Source organism: Myodes glareolus, chromosome 7 (genome assembly GCF_982192425.1).
Source record: "Myodes glareolus chromosome 7, mMyoGla1.1, whole genome shotgun sequence".
Taxonomy (NCBI): Eukaryota; Metazoa; Chordata; class Mammalia; order Rodentia; family Cricetidae; genus Myodes; species Myodes glareolus.
This window is the reverse complement of record NC_142032.1, coordinates 78,522,140-78,547,176: the sequence shown is the minus strand read 5'-3', so window position 1 is coordinate 78,547,176 and position 25,037 is coordinate 78,522,140. Positions and strand designations below refer to the sequence as shown.

General features: G+C 47.5%; 1 protein-coding gene across 6 annotated transcripts in view; it reads left to right on the top strand.

The window, feature by feature from the left end:
* The window catches only part of Katnip (katanin interacting protein), a 172,329-nt gene that overhangs the window by 64,031 nt on the left and 83,261 nt on the right, over nucleotides 1-25,037 (top strand). For 4 of the 6 annotated variants that reach the window (XM_048460577.3, XM_048460573.3, XM_085693047.2 and 1 more), the window contains one exon: nucleotides 7,933-8,064. The exons of 1 other annotated variant lie outside the window; for it this stretch is intronic. In XM_048460577.3, coding sequence (XP_048316534.3) covers nucleotides 7,933-8,064 — 132 coding nt within the window. Of the gene's footprint in view, nucleotides 1-7,932; nucleotides 8,065-25,037 lie in introns of those variants that run through there. One more of the 6 variants, XM_048460578.3, reaches the window with a different exon arrangement.

Here is a 25,037-nt window from a genome sequence, read left to right as displayed (position 1 = left end):
AGTCTTCATCCCTATGCTTATTGGAAACAGTTGTGCCTGAATTAGCTGGGGTCTGAAGAGCAGGTCCACAGGGCCCCAGCCTGGGCGCTTGTGTCTGTCCCCAGCCATGAATGTTAATTTCTTGTTAATGAGGCCTTTCTTGCCTGCCTCACTCCACACAGCTCTTCTGCTTGTTTGGAGGGCTTTCTATTATCACGAGCCATATTTGTGTCTTAGACTGTGACTTAATGGCTGGCCCCAGAGTCTGTCCAATTTAAAAGACTTGGCCTAAGATTAATTAGCATCCCTCCCGTCTCTCCTGTGGCTCCCCACTTCACAAGACTTAATCAGGGCTAATTTCCCCTCGCCTCCCAAAGCCGCTCTGCTATAATTGCCCTTCTGTACCACAGCAGTTAGGGGTCACTCAGTGCCTAACAATAGGGACGGCTGTTTGAGTAGAAAACTGACCAGGCTGCGCGCATAGTTGTGGAGCTGATGATCTGGGCCAGCTTGGAGGGGGCCTCCAGCCCACATTGCACAGCTGTCCGCTCTAGCCTGCCAGGAGAATTGATGCCCAGGACAACTGGGAGAGCGGGGACAGCTTCGGGGATGCCAAGACAGATCCTGTTCTGTGGCCTGGCCTGTGTGGGATGGAGGTGAGAAGTCTATTGCCCTCAGGACAGTGCTCAGAAATAACAGTGACCTAGCCCTCTTCTCTCCTTGCATCTGTCCCCTGTCCGAGGCAATGTGAGTGGCTGGACCTCCTTTGCACGCAGACCCTAGCCTTGACAGGCCCCTGATAGCACCTAAGGGTCCCAGCCCCAGGCTGAGCAGAAGCCATGTCATCATTTGGCTTGTGCACTGTTTCTTCTACCACACTTCCTCTCCCCACCTGGCTCTGCAGGGTGTTTGAACTTGTGGCTCCTGGGAAAGACGGAGAATGGGCTTTGGGATGCTTCTTTGCTGTGTGATTTGGAGCTGGTAATGGGCCTCACTAAGCTTTGTTTTGTTATGGAAGTTGTGAGTGTGGCGTGTCACAGGTGGTCTATGAGCAGTGCACGTCTTCAGCTAGGTCCCCCTGGTGGCAGGTGAGGCTGTGATGAGGCCAGTGCTTGCAGCTCCCTGGTTATGCCTTGGTCATCCTCTTGGTGTCTGCTTTTTCATCTAGAAGATGGTGGATAAGAATGCCTGCCTCAGAAGGTAGCTAATGAAAATCACCCAGCCAGTGGTCTGTGGACATTTCTGCAGTGCCTGGCATGGAGGTGGTGTATTGGTAGTGTGGGTCACTGTTGGGGTTAATGGAGGGGTTGAGGGTTTCTCAGTCTAGAGGTTTACAGGCTGCTCATCCTCACATTTCTAGTTCTGTTTTATTGTGGGGGAAGAGAAAGAGTGCATGTGAGCAGAGGCCAGAAGAAAGCCTCCGCTGTACTCCTCTTTGCTTATCCCTTTGAGGCAGTCTCTCTCAAATGAACCCAGGACTTGCATTTTCTCAGCCAGGCTGGGACACAGCATGTTCCAGACATTCTCCTGTCCCTGTCCTCTCAGAGCCAGAAGAATACCTCTCCGCCATAGTCCACTGTGCCTTTGCTCAGAAGGCCCTTCATGTTCTGTGGGGCTAGAATCCAAACCCCAGTCCTCATGACTTCTTAGCAATCTTCTGGTCTGCTGTGTTGTCTCTTCTGCTGCCTCATGTCTGACCTCACTCCCAGTGCTTAGTCCTGGACATTTATGGGGCACCCTGAAGTTTTGGATCCTTAGTGCTGGGTTATGGGCCTCAAGTGAAGCAGGCAAGCCCTGCTGCCCTGGAACTCAGGAGATAGGAGTGCAGGACAGGACAGGACAGGACATCAGTAGCCAGCAAGTGAATGACAGGTACAATGAAGGAGAGCCATGCATGCCAGAGGGACAGTGGCGGGCAGCAGAGGTGCCCAGGACCCATGGAGCAGACCTGAATGTGAGGATCATGGTCTCCTTGGAAAGACAGTGGAGTGTGATGGAAAGGTGTTAGCAGGGGTCAGTGCATGGTGATAGAGAGGAGGAGTTGGGGGCCTGGGTTCCAGCTGCATGGCTGATCACACAGGCTGAGGATATGGACAGCAGCCTGAGTGGAAGGGCTTGGGGAAGCACCACGATAGAGCTGCCTTTGGAAAGCTCTTGACTGTTGTGTGCAGACAGGACTGCTCCCCTCACCCCAGGCTCGCAGGAGCTTTGAGGCTGTGTTCCTGAATCCACACAGCTCTTCTCTGCCCCTTTCCACAGCCCCACTCCATGCCCGTTCCTCTGGCTCCACTGACCCCCTGCACCCCTCCAGGTTTCTCACTCTTGGATCGGTTGAAACATCCAAGAGAAACTATCTGAGTGTCTCAGCTCATCCGAGTTGCTCCCCCCCCCCCCAGGCTGTGGCCTGTGGGAGCTGTGGGAGTTGACTGTGGGAGTTGGCCTTGGTGGGGTGCTGACTGGCACCTGAGTGGGTTGTGTGACTCAAAGTCACCTGGTGCAAATCCTGCCTGGCCTTGAGCAGCCTAGGAGCAGGGGCACGACTACAGCTTATGGTCTAATATTCTGGAGTCAGGCAGTCTAGTCTTGATGTTCCACATCAGTGTTATTACTGTCACCAGGATAAGAAGCTCATTGTCCGCCTCTGGCCCTAGGAAGTGGAGTTAAGTGGAAAGTATCTCCAAGGTAGAAAGTTCCAGAGACAAATCTTTGGATTCACAGAAGAGGGAGGGGCCAGTCTTTGCCCTCATGCTTCTGAAGTCTTATATTTTTAATTATTTATTTACTTTAAAAAAAATTGAATAGGGTCTCATAGCCCATGCTGGCCTTGAACTCACTAAGTAGTTGAGGCTACCCTTGCAGTCCTTTTTTGTTTTTTGTTTTTGTTTGTTTGTTTGTTTGTTTTTTCGAGACAGTATTTCTCTATAGCTTTGGAACCTGGCCTGGAACTAGCTCTTGTAGACCATGCTGGCATTGACCTCACAGAGATCCTCCTGCCCCTGCCTCCTGAATGCTGGGATTAAAAGTATACGCCACCATGGCCCGGTTTACCCTTGAAGCCTTGATCCTCCTTATGTACCTCTTTCATGCTGAGATTACAGATTTGAGACACTGTACCCAGCTGTTTCCATCCTTTTGACTGGGCTCCTCTGTCTTTGGGGGTAGCCCAATGGAAGCAGGTGACTAAGGTGGCAGGGTCCCCAGTGGCCAGTTCTTAAAAGCCACCCTACCAGGAATGGGGCCATGACCCTGTTCCAGTTTCAGGGTTTCTTTTATACTGCAGGGCCCACCACAAAGTGCCAGTGAGGTCACACTATCACCTCTGCTGGCCATGGCCTGGAAAACAAGGACTTTGTTGCCACAGTATAGTTTTAGCTTTGTTGACAGTATCAAATGGCACCTCCCAAGCTGCTGCTGTCTGCTACTGGATTTCCTCACTTCTCAGGTCCTTGTCTCAGTCTGACAGTCTCACCTCTTCCTGCAGGGTCAAATTCCCTTCTGGGTCTAGACCAGCAAGTGGGAGGCACTTGGTGCCCAGCTACTGCAATAGAAAGGGCTTTCCTAGGAGAATAGGCCTGAAGCTCATTTTGCCAGGAGGCTGTAGAACCACCCATGATGTTCCTGTGCTTGGGATTAACAGAAGGAGGCAGGTAGTTAAGCTAACAATGTCATAGTAACCAGTGGTCAATTCTTAAAAGCCACCCCACCAGGAATGGGGTTATGCCCCTGTCCCAGTTTCAGGGTTTCTCTTGTCTTGCCAAGGCCACCGTAAAGGGCCAGTGGGGTCACACTATCCCTTCCGCTAGTCATGGCCTGGTCAGTAGTGAAGCTCAGGGCTCTAGAGGTTGACTGGATGAATGCAGCAGGCTCCCAGGCCACCACCTTCGATGTGGAGCGGCCTGCAGGTGATATTTTGGCATCCATCCCTGCTGGCCTTTCCCTTGCTGCTTCTGGGCCTTAGATCTCTCTGCCGCCATCAGTGGATTAAGATTTATGGCTTCCTCAGCCTTGTAATACTTGGGTAGACAGTGGCCTAATCAACAGAGCCGCCGTTTACCAAAATGCTGTCAGCTTTGATGAACATCACTGGCTCTCGGCATTAAATCGGTAGTGAAGGGATTGGCCTTCCAGTGATTTACTGTGGGCCAGACTCTCAGGAAAGGTCTCCACAGAAGGTTTGCTGTGGGATGCAAGTGGCCTTGGCTGTCCCTCACTGCAACATCTACTTCCTGGGTGTCTGCAGCCATATGAGCATCTACAATACAGCTCACCTCTAGGTTGTGAAGCTGGGTCCGCTTGCTGCTTTCTGACTTGTGACCTTGTCAAGAGCTGACAAACCTGGGTAGAGCTGATCAAAGATCAGCTCCTAACCCTAGCCTGCTTTGGGGGCCTTGGTAGAACCGTTCCACCTCTAGAGGGCGCCATTAACATATCACACAACCTGTCCAAGCATGCAGGGCATCCCATGCTCGCTCTTTTCGTGTATGACAGTACACTTGAGTGCACCCTCTTAGAACACTTTATGAGGAGGTGCAAAAGACACACAAATAACTCCGGGCATGAACTGGGTGGAGTGTGGGCTGAGCTCGAAGTGAGCAGCTTTGGGAGGTTTGTGTGGAAAGGCTTTTAAATCCTCCTCCAGGATAGGTACTGCAAAGGTCTGGCAGGGTCTGGGTTTGCAAGTAGGCAGGAAAGAGCAGCCACTTATAAACACCCACTCCCGGTAAAGCAGCATGCCAATCGGGGAGCCAGCCTGGAGCAACGTCATCCTTCCATGCAAGGTGGAAGGTGGGAGGCCAGGAGCATGCATGTGGCTGGTGCTGGGTTGGAATCTGCCAGCCTTGGTGTGGGTGGGGCCATCCCCCAGGTTGTGGGCAGAGGAGGCTCCCCAGGCTCGGGTGGGAGAGCAGGCCAGATGGTGGCTATTTATTACCCTCTGGGCACCCACTCAGTATTGTGAGCACTTTCTGGACCACAGAGTTAATTTCAGCACTGTTGCTTCATAACCTGCAGTGTTCACTATGGTGCTGAGTGGGCTTAGGGGTAGGGCACTGGTGTCTGGGACTTAGTGCAGCTAGAACCATGAGGGCCTGCTGACTTAGGGCCTTAGGGCTGCCTGCAAAACTATGTTTGCATATATCATTGCGAGTTCTGCTGTGCTGAGCTGCAGGGAGGAGGCTGGGCAGTTGCTGAAGGGCTATGCTCCTAGCTCCTTGCTGGATGTAGAGTTCCTTCTGTGGTTGTGCCAACCCAGAGGCCAGCCAAATCGCACCTCCCATTGTCATTTGCCAGCTTCCTTTCAGGCAGGCCTCAATCTCTGCCTCTCAGCTGGGCTTTTCCTGTGCCCCAGGGGGCCATGATAGCCCCAACAGCACCTCACTTACAATACTCTTCTGGGTCCAGGAACTATCGCCTAGTAGAGTGGACAGAAGAAGGAGGTGGTGTCTGCAGCTCTGGCTTTGGTCACATGTCCCCACCTTCCCCTGAGGGGTTCACAAGTAAGAGCTAAGGTGTTTTCTCCAGAGCAAAGGACAGGACAGACAGGCAGTGTGTGTCCAGGCTTGTCTGGAGTTTTAGGAAAGAGGGGACAGAAAGGTTAATACTACAGGTCCACAGGCAGCATTCAGAAGTAGCAAAGTCCTGGTCCAAGCCCTTCCCTTTCTAGAGAAAGGACCAAAAGGCCTTAAAGGGTCTGGGTGACTGGTGATCTGGCTACCTCCTGCTTGGCCTAACATAAATCTGCCTGTGGTCTGTCACTTCCTTTTCTCCCATTTTCTCCTCCTGGCCAATAGGCCCGAGTGTTAGGATGTTGCTGAGTGGCCCAGGGAGAAGAACATAGTATTCCTTGGCCTGGAGAGAAGAACAGAGTATCCGAGTCTAGAAGGAAGCCATCACAGCTAGAGCTAGCCCTGGGCTGTGCCGTGAAGAGGGAAGGTGGCACAATGAGGATGTGTGGAGAATCATCACAAGGCATTATAAGTGACCCAATGACCCTTCTTGTTTCTTTATTGGTACATCTTCCTTGCTCTCATAGACAGTGGCCTGTTCCATTCTCACCCTTGAGCCACACATGGACTCAGGGCAGAGAAGTAAGCCCTCAGAGACACAGGAAGGGGTTTCTAGGGATTCATCTGGACTGACAGGGCCCTGGCAGTGGCTCCAATTGGCTCAACAGTCACACATGATAGAATGTGCAGGGATCAGTGTGGGAGCCTTGTATGCCGGGTATATCAAGTAAGGTCTGGGTTTGCTAACAGTGGCTTGCATGGTATGACAACAGATGTCACCTGTCAGCTGGCTGAGTCCTTTTGTTCTGCTCATGTGGAAATCATGAGTGAGCAGGGAGTAGCTTCTAATACTGGCAGCTTTGGGCCTGGCGTAGAACTCGGGTGCTTCTCCAGAAGACAAAGGACAGGACAGACAGGCAGGCTTGCAGCCTGGACTGACAGACTCAGAGCCCTGAGAAACAGACTTATGACTCCAGGTTTTAGAAGTCAGAGGCAGCTCAGGTGAGAGGCCTCCTGTTCTGAGAACCAATTGCCAGGAGTCAGGCACTCAGAAGCCAGTGAGATCCCGAGCTCTAAGCAATCAGGCAGCAGCATGTGCTCAACCTCTGAGCCAGCCACTTTGGGATTCTCAGTAGCTACCACGGCTAGTGGGATAGCTCTTGAGGTGGGCAGCTTCCAGAAACTCTTCTAGAGACCAAAGCCTGCAGCATCTTGCCTACCATCTCTTGTGCCTTCCACAGCCTTAGCTCACAGCCTGCTATTTCTTCTCCATATTGCACTGTCCTCAGTCATCTCCCCACCCACTCTCTGGAACTCTGGTTGTTTTTTTTTTTTTGTTTTTGTTTTTGTTTTTGCCACTGGCTATAGCTGCCACCGCCTCTACTGGCCCTCCCTGTGTCACCAATTCAGCCCACTCTACTCAGGATAAAAATCGCAAGTGTAAAAGCTTTCTATGTGGTCTGATGTTGCAACATCTGGAGACAATAGGGGAAGGTTTCTTTGCAACTCCAAATGCTAGCTGAGCTGGGCATGAGACACTCGCGTCACTCCCTGTGACCCACACCGTTTGTTGTTCATTTGGGCCCTTTGGTCCTTCCTAGCTGCACAAAGGTGGGCTCTGTGTATGTGTGTTGGTGGGGGCAGGGTGCTGTGCACACAGGGGAAGAAAGGAATTCTGGAGTGGTCGGTAGCCCCAACACCTGGCACAGGTATTCATTTCTCAAAGAAAGATGCAAAGAATGCTTGAAAGAAGGGATGCTGCAGCAAGGACAGCTTGTGTAGTCCAAAAAGCTTTGCAAATGTTCTGTGCCTTTCAGCTTAGCACACCTATGGCATGTCAGTCAGACTTTCCCAAACACAGGCTCAGTTAGCTCACAAGGCTGCTTTCTTTCTTTCTTTCTTTCTTTCTTTCTTTCTTTCTTTCTTTCTTTCTTTCTTTCTTTCTTTCTTTCTTTCTTTCGACGGGGTTTCTCTGTAGCTTTGGAACCTGTCCTGGAACTCGCTCTGTAGACCAGACTGGCCTCGAACTCAAGAGATCCGCCTGCCTGTGTCTCTCAAGTGCCGGGATTAAAGGCGTGCACCACCACTGCCCGGCTTTCACACAGCTCTTTGGGAAAGCCTAACACCTATAAAAATTCTACTGAAAAATAATCACTGAAACTCTGAAAATTTCTACTACATACTTCGCAAATATAAGGAAGAAATAAGCATAGGTGGTACAACACTGCAAACCTGCTGAGCTGAGGACAGAGGCTGCAGCGGGGATTCCAGTCCTCGGGAGACTGAGGCAGGAGTTTGAGGATAGCCTAAAGAGACCTGATCTTTAAAACAGCCAGTCAAAATCCTGTCCTTCTCAGGGACAGTACCCTTGAAGCTCATTCTTTAGACAGCTGTCTTTGAGCAGTATGGCATCTCTTCTCATGTCAACACTCTGAATTTCTGTGTCCAGAAATCCGTGCAGATCAGAACTGAAGCTGGCCCTCGGCTTCACATTGAACCTCCTCTGGATTGTTCAGAAGATTTGGAGTCATCTAAGGATGTGACTGGCAAGGCCAGGGATGCTGCTGTGGATCACACACAGGTAGGGTCTGGCCACAGCCTGCTCTTGGGGCTCCCACGAAATTGAAGTCTGGTGCAGTGTTCTTTCCTATACCTACTTTGACCATTGTCCTTCCCACATCTCACATATTGAAAAAAAACTGTGTGTGTGTGTGTGTGTGTGTGTGTGTGTGTGAATGAGAGAGAGAGAGAGAGAGAGAGAGAGAGAGAGAGAGAGAGAGAGAGAGAAAGAGAGAATGAAGCACATGTGGTGGTCAAAGGGCGACGTCCAGGAGTCAGTTGGTCTGTGGGTGCCTGGGATTGAACTCAGGTCATCAGACTTGTGCAGCAAAGCACTTCTACCTGATGAGCCATCTTGTCTGCCCTTATCTCACACATTTTAATACATAGAGCATGGGTCACACATCTGTGTTCATGGGTGGGTCAGCTGGCCTCCAATCACTCGAAATGGAGAACGGGCTAAGGGGAGGCCAGTGTAGCAGGCTTTCTTTTGGGCCATCAACCAGCTCCCAAATCATGACACTGAGATTTAATATTAATTATGAATGCTCGGCCTTAGCTTAGGCTCGTCTCTCGCTAGCTCTTATAACTTAATTTCCAGTTTCTCATCAACTACATTTTGCCTCAGGGCCTTTTATATTACTTTCGTTCTGTATGTCCTACTCTCATGTCTTACTGGCTGGCAGTTGCCTGGATGGTCTCAGGTGTCTTTCTTTCTCCCTCATTCTCTCCTTCTCTCCCCCTACTTATTCTGTCTGCCTGACAGCCCCGCCTATCCCTCTACTGCCTAGCTATTGGTTGTTCAGCTTTTATTAGACCATCCAGGTGCCTTAGGCATAGTGAGACAGCAACCCATCTTTACATAGTTAAACAAATGCAGTGTAAACAAATGTAACGCACCTTCACATAGTTAAAGTAATATTCTGCAACATAAACAAATGTAACGCATCTTTCCATAGTTAAGTAATTTTCCACAACAGGTCAGGCCTGGCAGAGAAGAGTAACTTAACTGGGGAGGCATTCTAGAAAAGAGTAGAATTTGTCTCTGGCCATAAATGCTAGAAAGGAGCTTGAAGGGGCTGAGGTCAGGCAGAGAATGATACCCCATCTGTCTGTATATGTGTACCTAGGCCTGTGAGGCATTCTGTATCTCAGTGACCTGAGGCAGCAGACCACCCTTGGAACTCCCAGAGGCTTGGGTATCTGCAGCTTGCAGCTGTGTGTGTACCACAGCTGATGGGGGCTCAGTGCATACTTGCCCTCCCTTCTTCAGACCACCATCCCATTTCCAGTACTGGTACAAGTGTTTCTTGACAATGCATTCTTGAGCCTTGGCCCATGTTCTTAGCATCATAGACATGGAAATCATCAAAGCACATGACGTGCCTATTCTTAGCCAATTCATCTTCTAGGTGAGACAGAAAAGGGCAGAATGAAATAAGATCATTTCAGGATCAGCAGGTTCTCTGAAGGAAACAGAAGAGGGAACTGGACATGGTAGTGTACATTTGTAATTGCACTGCTCAGACAGAGCGGGAAGGTCCTGAGCAAGGCCAGCCTGGGCTACATAGGGAACCCCTTTCTAAAATAATCATAACAAAAATAAATAGAATCAGAAGAGGGAGATGGACAGCATGATGCTGCTGGGGAAAGCACCTCACACAGGCTGCACAAGAGCACACAGGCAGAAGCAGTGCGAAGAATATCCCAGGCAGAGGGAACTGTCTGTGCAGTTGGCAAGAGGCTGGGCTTCAAGGAGCACGATGCCAACACTGTGTGACTAGGAGAGCATGAAATGAGTTGAGACGCTGAATAAGGAGACGGTGGGGTGGACTAGGAGTTGCATAGTGGGCCTTGGCTGGATCATGGGAATGGGGTTTAAAAAGCGGAATTTGCTCTAAGGCAACAATTCTCAACCTGTGGGTCATGACCCCTTGGGGGTTGAACGACCCTTTCACAGGGGTCACATATCAAATATCATATATATCAGGTATTTGCATTACAATTTACAACAGTAGCAAAATTACAGTTATGAAGTAGCAATGAAAGCAGTTTTCTGGTTGGGAGTCCGCACAACATGAAGAACTGTATTAAAGGGTTGAAGCACTCGAAGGCTCAGAACCACTGTTCTAAGGGGACAAATTTTATAATTAAAATGAATGAGTATGAGGTCTGGAGAGATGCCTCAGAGGTTAAGAATGCTGACTGCTATTCAGAGGTCCTAAATTCAATTCCCAGGAACCACATGGTAGCTGGCAACCATCTATGATGAGATCTGGTGCCCTCTTCTGGCCAGCAAGCATATATGCAGTCAGAACACTGTATACATAACAAATCTTTAAAAAAAATGCATGAGTATATCACCTCTCCATGTTACACAGAAGCAAAATTCTGTAGTGATTGCTGGTGAAAGTTTAGTTTAGTTGCTAAGCAGACCACATCCCATGGCTGAACTGCACTGGTTAGCTGTGGGCCCTGCCTGCAGACTCATAGCTTCAGTCAGGGCCTCTACCTCTGTGACTTCTGTGCTGCTTGGGATCAGTCTGTACAAAAGAAACCTTCATTTTCTTTCAGCTGGATCATAGTTCAGTCTGTTATAATCCTACCCCCCACACCAGGTCCTGTGTACCAGACAGAGTGCTGTGTACCCTTTGAGCTGCAGACTATAGCTGTTTGCCCATGGGGAGGCACCTGGCACCTTCTGTTAAATGGATACCTTGTTCCTCTTTGGCAATCTCCAAGCGCCCTGCACACTGGACAGCAGCAGAGTTCCTCCCAGGCTTCTTCTGCCCTCAACATTAGCAGCTTTCCTCAGTGCGCATGCTCAGTTGCAGCAGCTTTCCTCAGTGCACATGCTCAGTTGCAGCTCCTGCTGCTCTGCCAGCGCTTCACGTTCCCCACTGTGAGCACCTGATTATATTTCTTCCTTGCCTTTCCCCCGACATCTTGAGAGGGCTCTCCTTAAGGCTTCACAGTCAATTTCCCCTTGGAGTTATTTCCCTGCAAAAGGAGAGAGAAACCGTGGCGTACTTGCCTGCCACAGCAGAAAGAAGCATTGAGAGATGCCATCTGCACAGGGACAGAGAAACTCAGGGCCTGGCTAAATATACCCGGCTTGGCACGAAGCAAGGGCGGCCTGAGCTGGAGCAGAAGGAGCCCTCCTCTGCATAGAGGCTTTGTGCCTCACCTTTGCTGCTGGAACAAGTGCCTCCCATCACATCCTGTGACCTTCAGTTTCTCCGTGGCTTTGAGTTCGCAGACTGGCATGCTGGAGGCGTGCTCTGTCAGCCCCCGTGTGTCGCCTTGCATGGTGCTGTGGGAGGACTGAGTTAGCAGTTGACGCTGATGCAATCAGGAGATTCCGTGTGATTATCTGTGATTATTATGAATTGGGGAATTTCATTCCTTTAAAAACAATGATTGGTTTTTGTTGTTGTTGTTTTGTTCTTTGGATTTTTGAGGCAGGGTTTCTCTGTGTAGTCCTAGCTGTCCTAGAACTCGCCTTGTAGACCAGGCTAGCCTCAAATTCACAGAGATTCGCCTGCCTTTGCATTCCGAGTGCTGGGACTAAAGGCATATGCCACCCCCCCCCGACTAATTAAAAAATAAATTAATATAAAAGTATATAGTGTGTTAGGAGGTGACAGAGCTTGTGGAAAGAGCAGAGCAAAGTTTCTGTTTAATACCGAGGCAAGGCCTCTGACGAGGCGGTAATGAAACGGAAACCTCAGGGGTGTGAGTGAGTGAGCCTGTGGGGCAGTGTCCTAGGCAGAGGGAGCAGGGAATGCAAAGGCCCTGAGGTGAGGAGGGAGTGAGGAGATGGGGAAGGTTTCCAGGAGCATCTGTGAGTCAGGATGGTAGGTCTAGGGGACAGTGATAGGGATGGCATTTCCCTTATGTTGAACACGGAGCCTTCACATGGTTCTGAGCAATTTTACAACTTCAGCAAATAGAGAGTTGTGCACATGGAGTGTGCACAGCCCTGGGGGATTCAATCTCCTTTTAAGGAAGTGGCTTCTTTAGGAATCAACAATGAGCCCAAAATGTCTAATAATAGGCAGAAAAATTAAATTTGAAATTTAAATTTTTATTTATTATTATTTGTGTTGGGGAGCACATGTGTGCTGCTGTGCACACATGTGTGGAGGTCAGAGAACAGCTTTCAGGAGTCAGTTCTCCCCTTCAACTGTGTGACCTAAGGGCTCAGCCCAAGCGGTCAGGTTTGCATCTGGCCAGTGCCTTTACCAGCTGAGTCATCTCTCCACCCTAAAAGTCTCTTTAGAACCCCGCAGTCCCGTGAATCACTGTCCAAACTACATATAGATGCCCTGTCCACTGTATGGGGGTAAGGGTCTGTCTCAATCCCAGGGGAGACACTTCCCAATTTAGTGATCACCAGACACTACATGAAGGCACAATCTCTGGGACAGCTGCTAGAAGGCCTTCAGAGCTTTGCTTACCATTGTGTGTGTATTAGTTTTATTTCTGTTGCCATGATAAAGTACCCTGACAAGCATTTTGAGGGAGAAAGAGTTATTTTAGTGTAGAATTTTGGGTTACAGACTGTCATAGCTGGGATGTCAAGGTAGCAGGAACTCGAAGCAGCAAGTCATCACAGTCACAGTCAAGAGCAGAGAGCACGAAGGGATTCCTGCGTGTTAGTGCTCAGCTCTCTTTCTCCACCTCACAGCCGAGGAGCCGCTGCCTAGGGAGTGGTGCCCACCACAGTGACTACTTCTTCCCATTTCAGTGAATGCAATCAAGACATGTCCATAGGCCCGCTTGACTTAGATACTAGATCACTGAGACATTCCCCAGGTGATTGTAGGTTGTGTCAAGTTGACAAAACCACCCATCACAGTGCGGGTCTCTCAGTAAGGTAAAGATTTTACACCAACGGTTACAGCCTAGTGTCCTTATTACCTCTACATGCTGACATCTAAAGGCTACCGTTAGCCAGGCCTCCATAGAAGAACCTGCCCCATCACATCAGGAACTATAGCAGGCCTCTTCAACAGTGAGACAAAGTGAGGGCTGGCCTGCAGGGGAAGTCTATCGCATGGGTACTTCTGGGAACTCCAGATAACACAGCCTTTGAACATGTGCTGCCTTTCGTTTACTTTTACTTATTAGTTTTTGGTGGGTGAACATAGGCCTTGCATATGCTAGGCAAGCACCTTCCTGAGCTATATTCCCAGCCCTTTCTTCACTTTTTAAATTTTAAGACAGGGCCTTGACAGGTTGGCTTTGCACTCACTCTGTAGCCAAGCAGGCCTTTACCTTGCAATTCTCCTGCCTCAGCCTTCTGAGTAGCTAGGCTTGTCTCCCCTATTTTTTATTGCTAATATAGCATAACTGGGGTTTTGTCATCCATCCTATTTGATAATCTCACATTTTTTTTGACTCCACAACACAGCATGACTGCCTTTCCACACTGGTAACCCACTCAACCAGTGGCTTTGGGGAGTAATGGCTTGGCCACATACTGGCTGTGTCTTCCGTGGTTTGACAGATGCTCAGATCATCTGTGGGAGTGAGAGCAGAAGGTAGTGGTTAGGAGAGGCAGGAGGCAGGGAGAGCAGCAGAAGAGCAAGATCCCCCCCCCCAATTTTCAGACGGAGGTGCTGGTGTTGTACATGCCTAGGATGCCAATTCTCCCACCAGCTCCGAGGTCTGTAGCTTTTATTTCTGCCATCTGAACACACAGGAACTTCCCAGTGCTCCCTGCAGCACTGACAAATACAGGAGTCTCTTAGTGATTCGGGATGCAGTGGTAAAATGAACTTTGAGCGTTTACAGCAGAGCTTCTGAGTCTGGAAATGACCCAGGTGAATGGCAGGACTGCATTAACATAAAAGCCTCTACAGGCTGCCGAGGTGCTTCAGTTGGTAGAATGCTGCTGCGCAAGTATGAAGATTTGAGTTCAGCTCACCAACACCCATGTAAAAAGCTAGGCGTGGTGTGCCTGTTTGTAACCCCAGTGTTGAAGACAGGGATCAGCCATGAGGCTTTCTAACCAAGTAAGCCAGTGAGCTGCAGGCTCAGTGAGAGACACTGTCTAAAGAAATAGGAGAGAGGGTGACTGAGGAAGACACCACTGTCAGTCTCTGACTTCTGCATATATGTGCCTGATTGTGTACACACCTGCAAAGCACACATCCACACACCACCCCTGTGGCACACCCATGGCGTATCTAAAACAGCACCCGAGAAGTCTGAGCTCAGGGTGGATTTCGAAGTAGCAGAGCTCACACTGCATCAGCACTGAGTTGCACACTGGCTGGGGTTGTAATCTCCATTACCAGAGTCTGTGAGCTGAGCACCAGAGATTTGAAGAAATAGGGGAACAGAGAGGCCTATATTGGGTGCTGGGGCCCTGAGACTTTTTGGTCTGTGGAGGTGTGGTCACAGGCCAGGAACTGTGCCGGGCTGGATCTGCTCCAGTGCCATGGGCTCTTGTGGCTGTTATTGATGCTGAGCCTGGGAACCAGGTAAGCAGCAGGACCACCATCATTACTGCTTCATGGTGCTTCCCGCAGCAATAGAGAGAAATTCCTCTTAGCCGGATCTCTCCCTCGTGGGTGCACGGCCAAGAATGGCGAAGAGAAATGCCCAAATCTAATGAAGACAGCCAGTGTTCTCAAACAGCTGTGCTCGAGTCCTGGAAAACATCAGAGCACGAGAGACAAGTAAAGACTTGAAATGTTCTAGATTAAAGGAAAGTAAAGACATGCACCACAGTTATGTGCAGTGAGGTCCTGGGCCTGGGAGGTAGCACTGAGTTTGGAGAGAAATTGCCAAATTTGAAGAGTTAATAAATTTGAAAATAGGCAGCATTATATATGTCACAATATTGGATTGATGTTAAGTTTCCTGAGTTTGATATATATATATATATATATATATATATATATATATATATATATATATATATATTCTGGTCTTCTCAGAAAACATTTTTTTCTTTTCTTACTTGTTTTTAGAGATTTATTTATTTTCATTTTATTTGTATGGATATTTTGCCTACATGTATGACTGCATGTATGAATGCTTTGTGCCCGTGGAGGCTGGAAGAGAGTATTGGATTCCCTGGAACTGGAGTTGTATAGTTGTGAGCTTGTAAGCCGCTATGTGGGTACTTGGAATGGAACCCGGTCCTCTGGAAGAGCAGTCAGTGTTCTTAACCACTGAGCCTTCTCTCCAACATTATTCTTATTCTTAGGAGACATGTACAGAATGTAGAAGACAGAAGAGAAGGTCACAGTGTTACAAACACAACAAAATAAAGGCTATACTTAATGTGGGTGGCAGAATGGTAACAGTTGGTGAATGTAAGCGAAAGATATCTGGGTGCCCATACAATGGAGAGAGAACTTGGACGGCATGCCACTGCGCTCCTGTCTGTCTTCTTGTTCCCATCAGCCCATACTAAATATCATATTTAGTATGATAAATTGTGGATTTTACATTTTTCAAACCAAATTTTAAAAAATTAAAAAGCTACGGCTGAGAAGATTGCTTAGTGGGTAATGCACTCGCCACACAACCATGAAGACCTGAGTTAGAATTCCCAGAATAAACATAAAGCCATTTGAGGTAGCCAGTGCTCCTACTGGGAGGTGGAAGCAGACACAGAAGACTCCCCAGAGGCCTCTAAGCTAGCCTGGCATACACCATAGTAAACAATTGTTTCAAGCAAGGTGTGAGGCTTTGACTCAAGTTTGTCCTCTACCTTGCCCTTCATATCCATGCTGTGACAAGAACCACCATCCACTCCACCCCCAACACACACACACACACACACACACACACACACACACACACACACACGGGCCAGCTTGCTCTGCTTTATCCGAACCAAGTCCCAGTGAAGGCTGATGAGAACAAGAAGACAGACAGGAGCGCAGTGGCATGCCGTCCAAGTTCTCTCTCCATTGTGATGTCTGCTATTGCGCTGAAAGGGCTGCACTGAAAGGAACCCAAGTTCCTCCACAGTGAGATGCATAGTTAGTTCCGAATAAAGAGTGAACAATGAGCTAAGCCACTGTTTCCCTGGGCCTGTCCACTGAGGTGGGTTCTGATCCGGAGTTTGGGCTCCAAGCCCCTTTCCACAGCTCCCCACAAGGCTGTAACTGCAGCATGCTGGAGCTCACACTTCTAAAGAGAGTGTGATGTGTACAGATCATGATGATGGTGACTGAAAACCCTGTTGGAGCTTAATTTGTAGGATAACAGAATTTGTCTGTAGGTCATAGCCCAGGAGTTCCCGGTGCTTGGGGAGTGAGCCTGCAGATTAGAATCCACTTCAGGAGGAAGGAGTATGCTTTGAGATGCCCTGTGCCACAGGTATGGGAACTAGAAAAGAAAAATATTTCAAATCATAATTAAAAGGCTAAATCGTCAACATTTAAAGCTTTTTACATCATTTACTTATTTGGTGTGTGTGTGTGTACCACTTTGGAGGTACAAAGTGAGGACCACTTTGGAGAGTTAATTCTGTCCTACCTGGTAGTTCTGCGAATTACACTCAGGTCAGGATTGTGCTACAAGTGCTTTTGCCACTTGGCTGTCTCGTTGGTCTCAAACTGTCAGCTCTTTTTTTTCCCTCTAACAATGTATTTTAAATTATATGTATGTATGTGAGCCTGTTTGTAGGTGTGTGCTTATGTAAGTACAGATACCCATGGAGCCTAGAGGTATGGGGTCACCCTAGAGCTGTGAGTACAGGGAACCAAATTGAGATCCTCTGGAAGAACATGCTCTTAATTGCTGAGCTATCTCTCCAGGCTCTAACATTATCAACTCTTAAGAGAAACCAAGGCACAAGGAAAGACACAAGTAGGTTATATTAGTCAGGGTTACTATTGCTGTGGTGAGATACCATGACCAAAAGCAACTTGTGGAGGAAAGGGTTTATATGGCTTACATATAGAGTCACAGTCCATCAAGAGGAAGCAATGGCAGGAATTCAAACCAGGTGGGAACCTCGAGGCAGGAGTTGATGCAGAGGCCATGGAGAAGTGCTGATTACTGGCTTGCTCCCCTACTCCCTGTTTGCTCAGTCTGCTTTCTTATAGAACCCAGACCACCAGCCCATAAGTGGCCCCACCAACAATGGGCTGAATCCAATCCACATCAGTCACTAATAAGACAATGCCCTTTAGGTCTGTCCCATAGCCAGATCTTAGGGGAATTTTCTTAACTGAGGTTTCCTCCTCTCAGATAACTTTAGCTTTTGTCCTTGACATAAAACTAGCCAGCATATGGGTTGAGCGATAATGCCAACATCTTAGAGATTTCAAAGCAGTTTCACTTGCTTGTTTGTTAGGACAGGATATGGCTATGTTGCCCAGACTGGCTTCAGATTCTCAATTCTCCTACTTCAGCCTCCAGAGCACCAGGATGACCTGTGTGTCTGTCTATGCTGGATAGGTTTGTGTCAGTACAACACAAGCTAGAGTCTTCTGAGAGGAGGACCCTCAATTGAGAAAATACCTCCATAAGACTGGGCTGTAGGCAAGCCTGCAGGACAATTTCTTAATTAGTAGTTGATGGGGGAGAGTCCAGCCCATGTGGATGGTGCCATCCCTGGGCTGGTGGTCCTGGGTTCTATAAGAAAGCAGGCTGAGCAAGCCATGGTGAGCAAGCCAGTAAGCAGCACTCTTCCATGGCTTCTGCATCAGCTCCTGCCTCCAGGTTTCTGCCCAGTTTGAGTTCCTGACTTGACTTCCCTCAGTGATGGCCTGTCTCCTGGAAGTGTAAGCTGAAATAAACCCTTTCCTTCCCAAGTTGCCTTGGTCATCATGTTTCATCACAGCAACAGAAACCTTAACTAAGACAGTGCCCTACCACCCTCTGGAACCTTCAGTCAGGAGGGAGATTATGTCTCAGTTCTGATTGGCCCAGGCAGATCAGAAAGCTGTTTTATAAGAGGGTTGTGTGTATGTGTGTAGGGGTAGGGGCATTGTGTGTGTATGTGTGTAGGGTAGGGGCGTTGTGCAGGAAGAGGCCAAAAGAGCAGGAGGTGTTAGATCCCCTGGAACAGGAGTTATGTAGGTGACTGAGAGCTTCTATGTGGATGCTGGGAACTGAACCTCAGTCCTCTGCAAAAGAGTCAGTACTCTTAACTGCTGAATCATCCATCTCTCCAGTTCCTGGAATCTGATAACTTAATGAATATACACAAGTAAGTTTTCTAGGGGTGGGGAAAAAGGGAAAACAAGGTGGTTCTTGGGAGATGGTGGGCATAGGGCGTGTGACTGTGGTGGCTCTCTGTGAGACAGGAATGTTGTACTTGATGAAAGCTCCTTGTTGAGCATAAATACATGATGTAGCAGTTCTTGGCTGGGTGGACTTGCCTGTGTTTGGAGAAGGAAGCTTGGCTTATACAAGGGCAGAGCTGAATTAAACATAGGGGGCTGCACTGCTGATGGTAAGGTGCATGCTTAGCACACGCGAGGCCTGTGTTCTGTGATAGCCCAGAATAATTCTCATCACATAAAAACAAACAATTTATTGTTGTTGTTTGGCCTTTTGAGACAGGCTGGCATTGAATTTAAGATCTTCTGCCTCGACCTCCAAGTGGTAGGATAATTGATAAGTTTTGTCTTTTCACTTTTATCACATTCAAAACATAACTCAGTTGAACGGTGGTGGCACATGCCTTTAATCCCAGCACTCCAGAGACAGAGGCAGGAAGATCTCTGTGAGTTTGAAGCCAGCCTGGTCTACAGAGCTAGTTTCCAGGACAGGCTCCAAAGCTACAGAGAAACCCCGCATCTCAAAACAAAACAACAATAACAAAAAACAAAACAAGCAAACAAGCCCTCCCCCAAAACCGTGACTTAGACCAGAAGGGTGAAAAAACAAAAAACAATGGCAACAACATTGAGTTGGGTAGAAAGACCTTATTAGTTAAGACCTGGGAAATAAGTTCTAAAATTCAAGATGAGGAGGGGCCACAGCAGTGGGCAGGTGGAGCAGCTTCAGCTCCCCAGGCCTTCAGCTGATCCACCCGGCCCACTGTGGCCATCCATCACTGTTGCTGTTTGATTATTAATTAGAAAACCTTTTTTTCTGAAAATGCACTTCAAGCTTTCCCTGACCTGTGTCTTCTCTGTGTTGGGTGTCATGACGATTCAGCTGTGTCTCTTGTAGCTGACCTGCCTGCCATAAACCTTTTAAGGGGCCTTGGCTGAGTCACCTTCCTTTGGAGCCACCTTTTCTTTTCCAACAGGAAGGGATGGATTAAGTAGTTCCTCTTTCTGCCATCTCTGAACTTGAGGCTCCTAGGCTGTAAAAGAAGATCTTTATTCCAAACTTAATATCAGCAGAGAAGGCATGCTAGTCCCAGGGCAGGATTCATCCTGGGAGTTATCTTATAGGTCGCTGACAGGTAGACACACCTCCCACTTCCAGACCCAGCTCTATCTTGTTGTCCAGTATGCTTTTAGACATTACTGGATTTTTCTTTTTGATTTTTTTCAAACAGCGTCTCACCATGCAACTCTGACTGTCCTGGAATTCATTATGTAGACCAGGCTGGCCTCAAACTCACAGAGGTCCTCCTGCCACCTCTCCTGAGTCCTGTGGTTAAAGGGATGTGCATGCCCAGCTGTGTTTTTGGACTTTAGAAAACTGTCTGACATAGTTAGTACACAAACAAATCTTTGTTAAGAAAGGAAACTGAATAATTGAGTGATTGGGTCAATGCGAGGAAGAAGGGTATGGCCTAAGTATTCATGAGGCACACTGCCACGATGCATCATCACCTTGGTGTAATAACAGTGACAATATTTTCTAAGCTCTGTGTAAGGACACATAAGTTAGTAAAGACGGGTCAGCAAAATGGCTCAGCAGTGAAGGCAACTGCCTGGGTGTGATCCCGGAGACCTACATGGTGGAGGGAAAGAACTGACTCCCGTGAATTGTTGTCCTTTGACCTCCACATCCGTGTCCTGCTGTGTGTGTATCCCTCACTCGCACATATACCAAATGGATGAATAAATATAATGAACTTTGTTTTAAAAACTTTAAAGGAATTCCTGTCCTACTTAGGGTAGAATAGACAGTGGGGAATTTGGATAGCTGTTCTAAATCTAAAGTATATAATACAGGGCCCCATGGTGTGGTGGGGAGTGCCAAGGATAGCCTTAGTTAGCTGTCACCATAAGATGCAAGGCCTGTGGAGTTAAGCTTTCTCTCGCTTTAACTGAAGTCAGGTAGCTGACAAGAGGTATGTTTAATTTTGTAAAAATTTTTATTTTATGTTTGTGAGTGCTTTGCCTGCATGCTATGTCTGTGCAACACATATGTTCAGTGCTCTCAGAGACTAGAAGACGGCATTGGATCCCCCTGGAACTGTAATTCTAGACAATTATGAGCCTCCATGTGGGTGCTGGGAATTGAATCCAGGTCCTCTAAAAGAGCAGACAGTGCTCTTAGCCACTGAGCCTCTGTTCCAACCCCAGTTATCTTCCAATTTTTGATAATTAATTCATAATTTTCTATGCTCCAAACAAAACATAGCTATGGCCAGATTTGGCCCTTGTAACACCAACTTCTGACTTCCTTTTTTAGACTGAAAACTCTGACAGTCTGGTGAAAAAGGAGGACTTTCTCCTTCCCAGTAGCACTAGAATTAGCCTCTGCTACCCAGGACCATTAGGGCATCTGCCAGCCAGCCAGCTCAGAATGAAGCACAGACTGGCCTATGACCTTAATAGGCCCTGAGCCAGTGGGGCAGCAGCAGGAGGCCAGCAGGGCGGGGCTGGTGCCATGCTGAGCATGAATGATGCATGCACATGCACAGCAATGCTGAGCCGGCACTAATGCACTAATGAGGCATCAGAAGGGCCACGTGGCCACCCTGCACCCCATGCGGGCTTATGCAAATGAAGCTGCCAAATGGAATGTGGCTCACTAAAGCAGCTTTTCCAATTTGCCAACAATAAAGAGTGACCTCCCAGTCAATAATAGTATAAATGGTCTGGCTTATGCCTCACATGTATAGCCTATTTAGAATTTCATAAGTATTTTACATTCTTTTCTGTCATTTTATGTAACTGCTAATGCATAAGTGCTTTCTCATTAAGAAGATTCAAACAATCTAGAAGTAAATCTGAAAAAGGCTCTCTGCTTTTAGCTGGACTGAGCCGGATTGAGCCATGTGTACCCCATTCGGTCATCTATCTGTTTACTCATTTATTTCTATTTCATGTCATGTTAGCCTTTACTTCTCCCTTCCCTAAGCATTTTGATTTATACAGTTGTCCAGGCTCCCTCCCCCTACTCCTATTAACCACATCCACAAGTTCATTGTTCACCCACCCTCAGCGCTTGTCTTAGTTGCTGCTCTATTCCTGTGAAGAGACATCATAGCTAAGATAACTCTTATGAAAGAAAGCGTTTAGTTGGGCTTGCTTACAGTTTCAGAGGGCTGGTACATAATCATCATGGCAGGGAGTGCAGTGGCATGGATGGCACTGGAGCAGTGGCTGAGAGCTATATCCTGATCCGCAGGCTAAGAGTGTGACACTGGGCCAGGCTTGGGCTTTTGAAAACCCAAGTGTGTCAGTGACATACTTCAGCTCCTCCAGCAAGGCCATACTGTCTAATCCTTCTCAAACAGTGTCACCCCTTGGTGACTAAGCATTCAAGTCTATTAGCCTGTGGGGCCACTCTCATCCAGACCACCACAGCCCTACTCTACTCTGGAGGTGAAAAGGTTGTTAGCCTCTAAATGTAGCTCTGTCTTCATCCTACACACCTCTCTATAGTGCTGCTGGTGCCATTTGTGTCTAATAAACCAAAGGCTTTACAGGGGCTTTCCTTTCTTAATTTTAAAGGTTTTCTAGACATTCCGAGTAAGTAGATTTTATTTTTCTAATTTTGCCTTTCACGTTAATCTCTAATTGACTACATTAGGGTAGCTTGTTTGATTTTCTGGTTCAGAAGCTACTGAGGTCTGATTTGTGGCCTCCAGTTCATTTTTATGAGTCTTCTTTGATACTTCAAAAGAATAACCATTCTCTTTTTGATGTAAAGTTCTCAATATATCTATTAAATTCAATCATATTATGTGGTGATTTGAGTGGGAATGTTCCCCATAGGCTCATGTATTTGAACACTTGGTCCCAGTTGGTGGCACTGTCTGGGAAGACTGTTGAAGGAAGTATGTCCCTAGAGGGGGATTTTGAGAGTTTAAAGACTTGTGTGATTCCTCTCGCTCTCTCTCAGCTTCATGTTAGTGGTCAGGATGTGAGCTCTCAGCTTGGTGTTCCAGCTGCCACTCTGCTGACTGTCATGCCTCCCGATGCTATGGTGATGGACCCGCAACCCAAATAAACCCTTCCTATGTAAGTTGTTTTGGTCATGGTGCTATCTCACAGCAACAGAAAATTTACTGAGATTGTCAGTAGTGTCATTTAACTTGCTAAGTCTTAAAAGTGTGCTCTTCAACTGCCCACATTAGGATCCCAAGAACGTATTTAAATGTGAGCTCTGGGCCTGCTCCCAAAGTCATGTAAAAAGCTCAGTGTCACCACTGGGGAGGCAGATGCAGGGAGATCTTTGCAGCTCGCTGGCCAGCCAGGCTAATCAGTGAGCTCCAGATTCAGTGAGAGACCCTGCTCAGAAAGGAAAGCAGAGAGTGGTTAAGGAAGACCCTCAGAACTGACCCCTGACCACACGCACATGTGCACACAAGTCCACATGTTCTCTCCATCCCCTATCACATCACACATACCTACTGAATCTAGAGATTCAGAGTAAGAGCTGGATGAGGATGGAGTGCCTAGTTTGTCTGTGGTGCTGAGGTTAGACCTAGGGCCTCAAGCACACAAGACAAGGCAAGCACTCCACTGCTCAGCTGAAACCCCAGCCCAGCATTTACATCGTGAGTAAGCCTTCCTTGGAATGTTCATCAGCCCATTCCTGCCATCATCAGTCTCTGCTGTTGGTCTGTTTCATCAGGCTGATTTTCACAAATGTGTCCATTTTCTTACATCTCTTTAGCTTTGTAGTATCTGTTAAATTTTTGTCTTTTTTGTCTGATGGTATCAAAATGACTCTTCATGGAATGTACCTTTCATCTATGTGACTACATCAGTGTCATTGTCTTTGCCCATTAAAGGCAGGTGAGAGAACTTGAGAGATGTCTCAGTAGTTAAGAGCATTGCTGTTCTTGTAGAGGACCTGGGCTTGATTCCCACATGGAAGCTCACAGCCATCTGGAACTCCACTTCCAGGGGATCTGACATACTTGTAGGTAAACACCCATACACATAAATATTAAAACAATGAAGAAAAGCGGCGGAATAGTTGAGGCTGCTCCTTCTGAATGTTGCCCTCTGGATCTTGGTTTGGACAATACCTCTTCACCCAGCAGACTTTGGTGGTGCTTTTCTTTTTGTCTTTGGGGCACTATATTCTTATAAAGTCACTGGGCATGATTTCTAGCATACTTAATTAGTCACCCTTCGGTGCTCTTCCTGACTTAATTTATCTTTCTAGAAATGTTAATGATGAAATTAAAAGTTGTAAGATTGCTAGCTGCTTCTCTTTCATGGATGAGTTCCCCATGCGTCTCTGTGGGGATGACAGTCTCCCAGCTTCTAAAATCAGCTTCCACCTCTCCTGTCAAATTCTCTTTTCTTGGATATTAGTTCTTTCTTAAATTAAATTACTCAAGTTGGTGCCTGTCTTTCAAAGGGCTGAATCACCAGAGTGACTGTCTCTTCTTGGTTGTCCTGTTACTTCTTCCTGTGCCGTTTGGTATTTCTTGACATCAGGGCGTGAGAGTGGCTACAAGTGCGTGCAATGTGCGTGCTCTGTGAGCTGGAGACCTTGACTTCTCCTCCAAACTCCCTGTCGACCTTGGGAAGGTTCTTTTTCAGAGTGTACTCTGCTATCCTGCCCTTAAGCCCACAAGTTGACTTCACATGCCCCACTAAAGCAGCTGTGACTGCCTGCTGCAGGGCTTCCTCTTACCTGACTTTGGCTGACTTAGCTGTATGCATACACAAGTGTGCCCAGAAACCAGACCTCAGCAGCCTTCTGCTGAATTTTACTACCCATATTTGGTTTGTGACTCTCTGTGCCTCCAGTTCTCCAGGAACGTGCTCTGTGTGTCTCAGATGTCTGCAACCATTCTTCAGCAGCAGTCTCATTTGGTCTCTATCCAGCTGTATCCAGCTTCCATCTCTGGATCCTTCAGCCAGCCCCTGCTCTGCACAGGCTCAGGCATGGATGTTGAAATGGTTGTTGCTGAGAGGCTTGTCTGGGGCTTTTCATTAGATCAAGTCCAAAAGGCTCTTATACCTTCTGTTTCCTGAGCATGAGGCCTTTCTCCTCTGTCACCATTGGCATGCCTTTAGAGGTGGACTAGCACATGAAACATCAGATACTTCATCAATACATCTAGCTTGGAAAATTAATGAAAATCCAGGGATGGCAAAGGACATCAGAAAAGTAAACATATTGTGTAATCTTTGTTTTTTTTGCATGTGTGTATTATGTATGTGAATGTATGTTTGCATGTTCATACACATGGGGGCTCATGTTTGTGAAGGTACATGTGTATCAGTGTATATGTATGTGAGTATATATGTATGTTATGTATGTGTGTGCTCACATGTGTGGGCTCATACATGTATGTACGTATCTGTGGGGGTTGTATGTAGATGTGTGTACACATGTATATGGATATATATGTATATAGGCCTAAAGTTGTCAATAGGCATTTTCCTTGGTCATTCTTCACCTTGCTCAGAGTCTCTCCCAGAGCCCAGAGCTCATTGATTCTGGCTTGTCTAGTCTAGCTAGCTAGCTAGATTATCCTGGTGATCCCTGTCTCTGCCTCCCAAATGCTGGGATTACAGTCGACTACTTTGCCTGCCCAGGTTTTATGCAGATTCTCAGATCCAAACTCCAGTTCACACATTTGTATGGCAAGCACTTTATCTGCTGAGTCATCTTCTCATCCTTTGTACAATA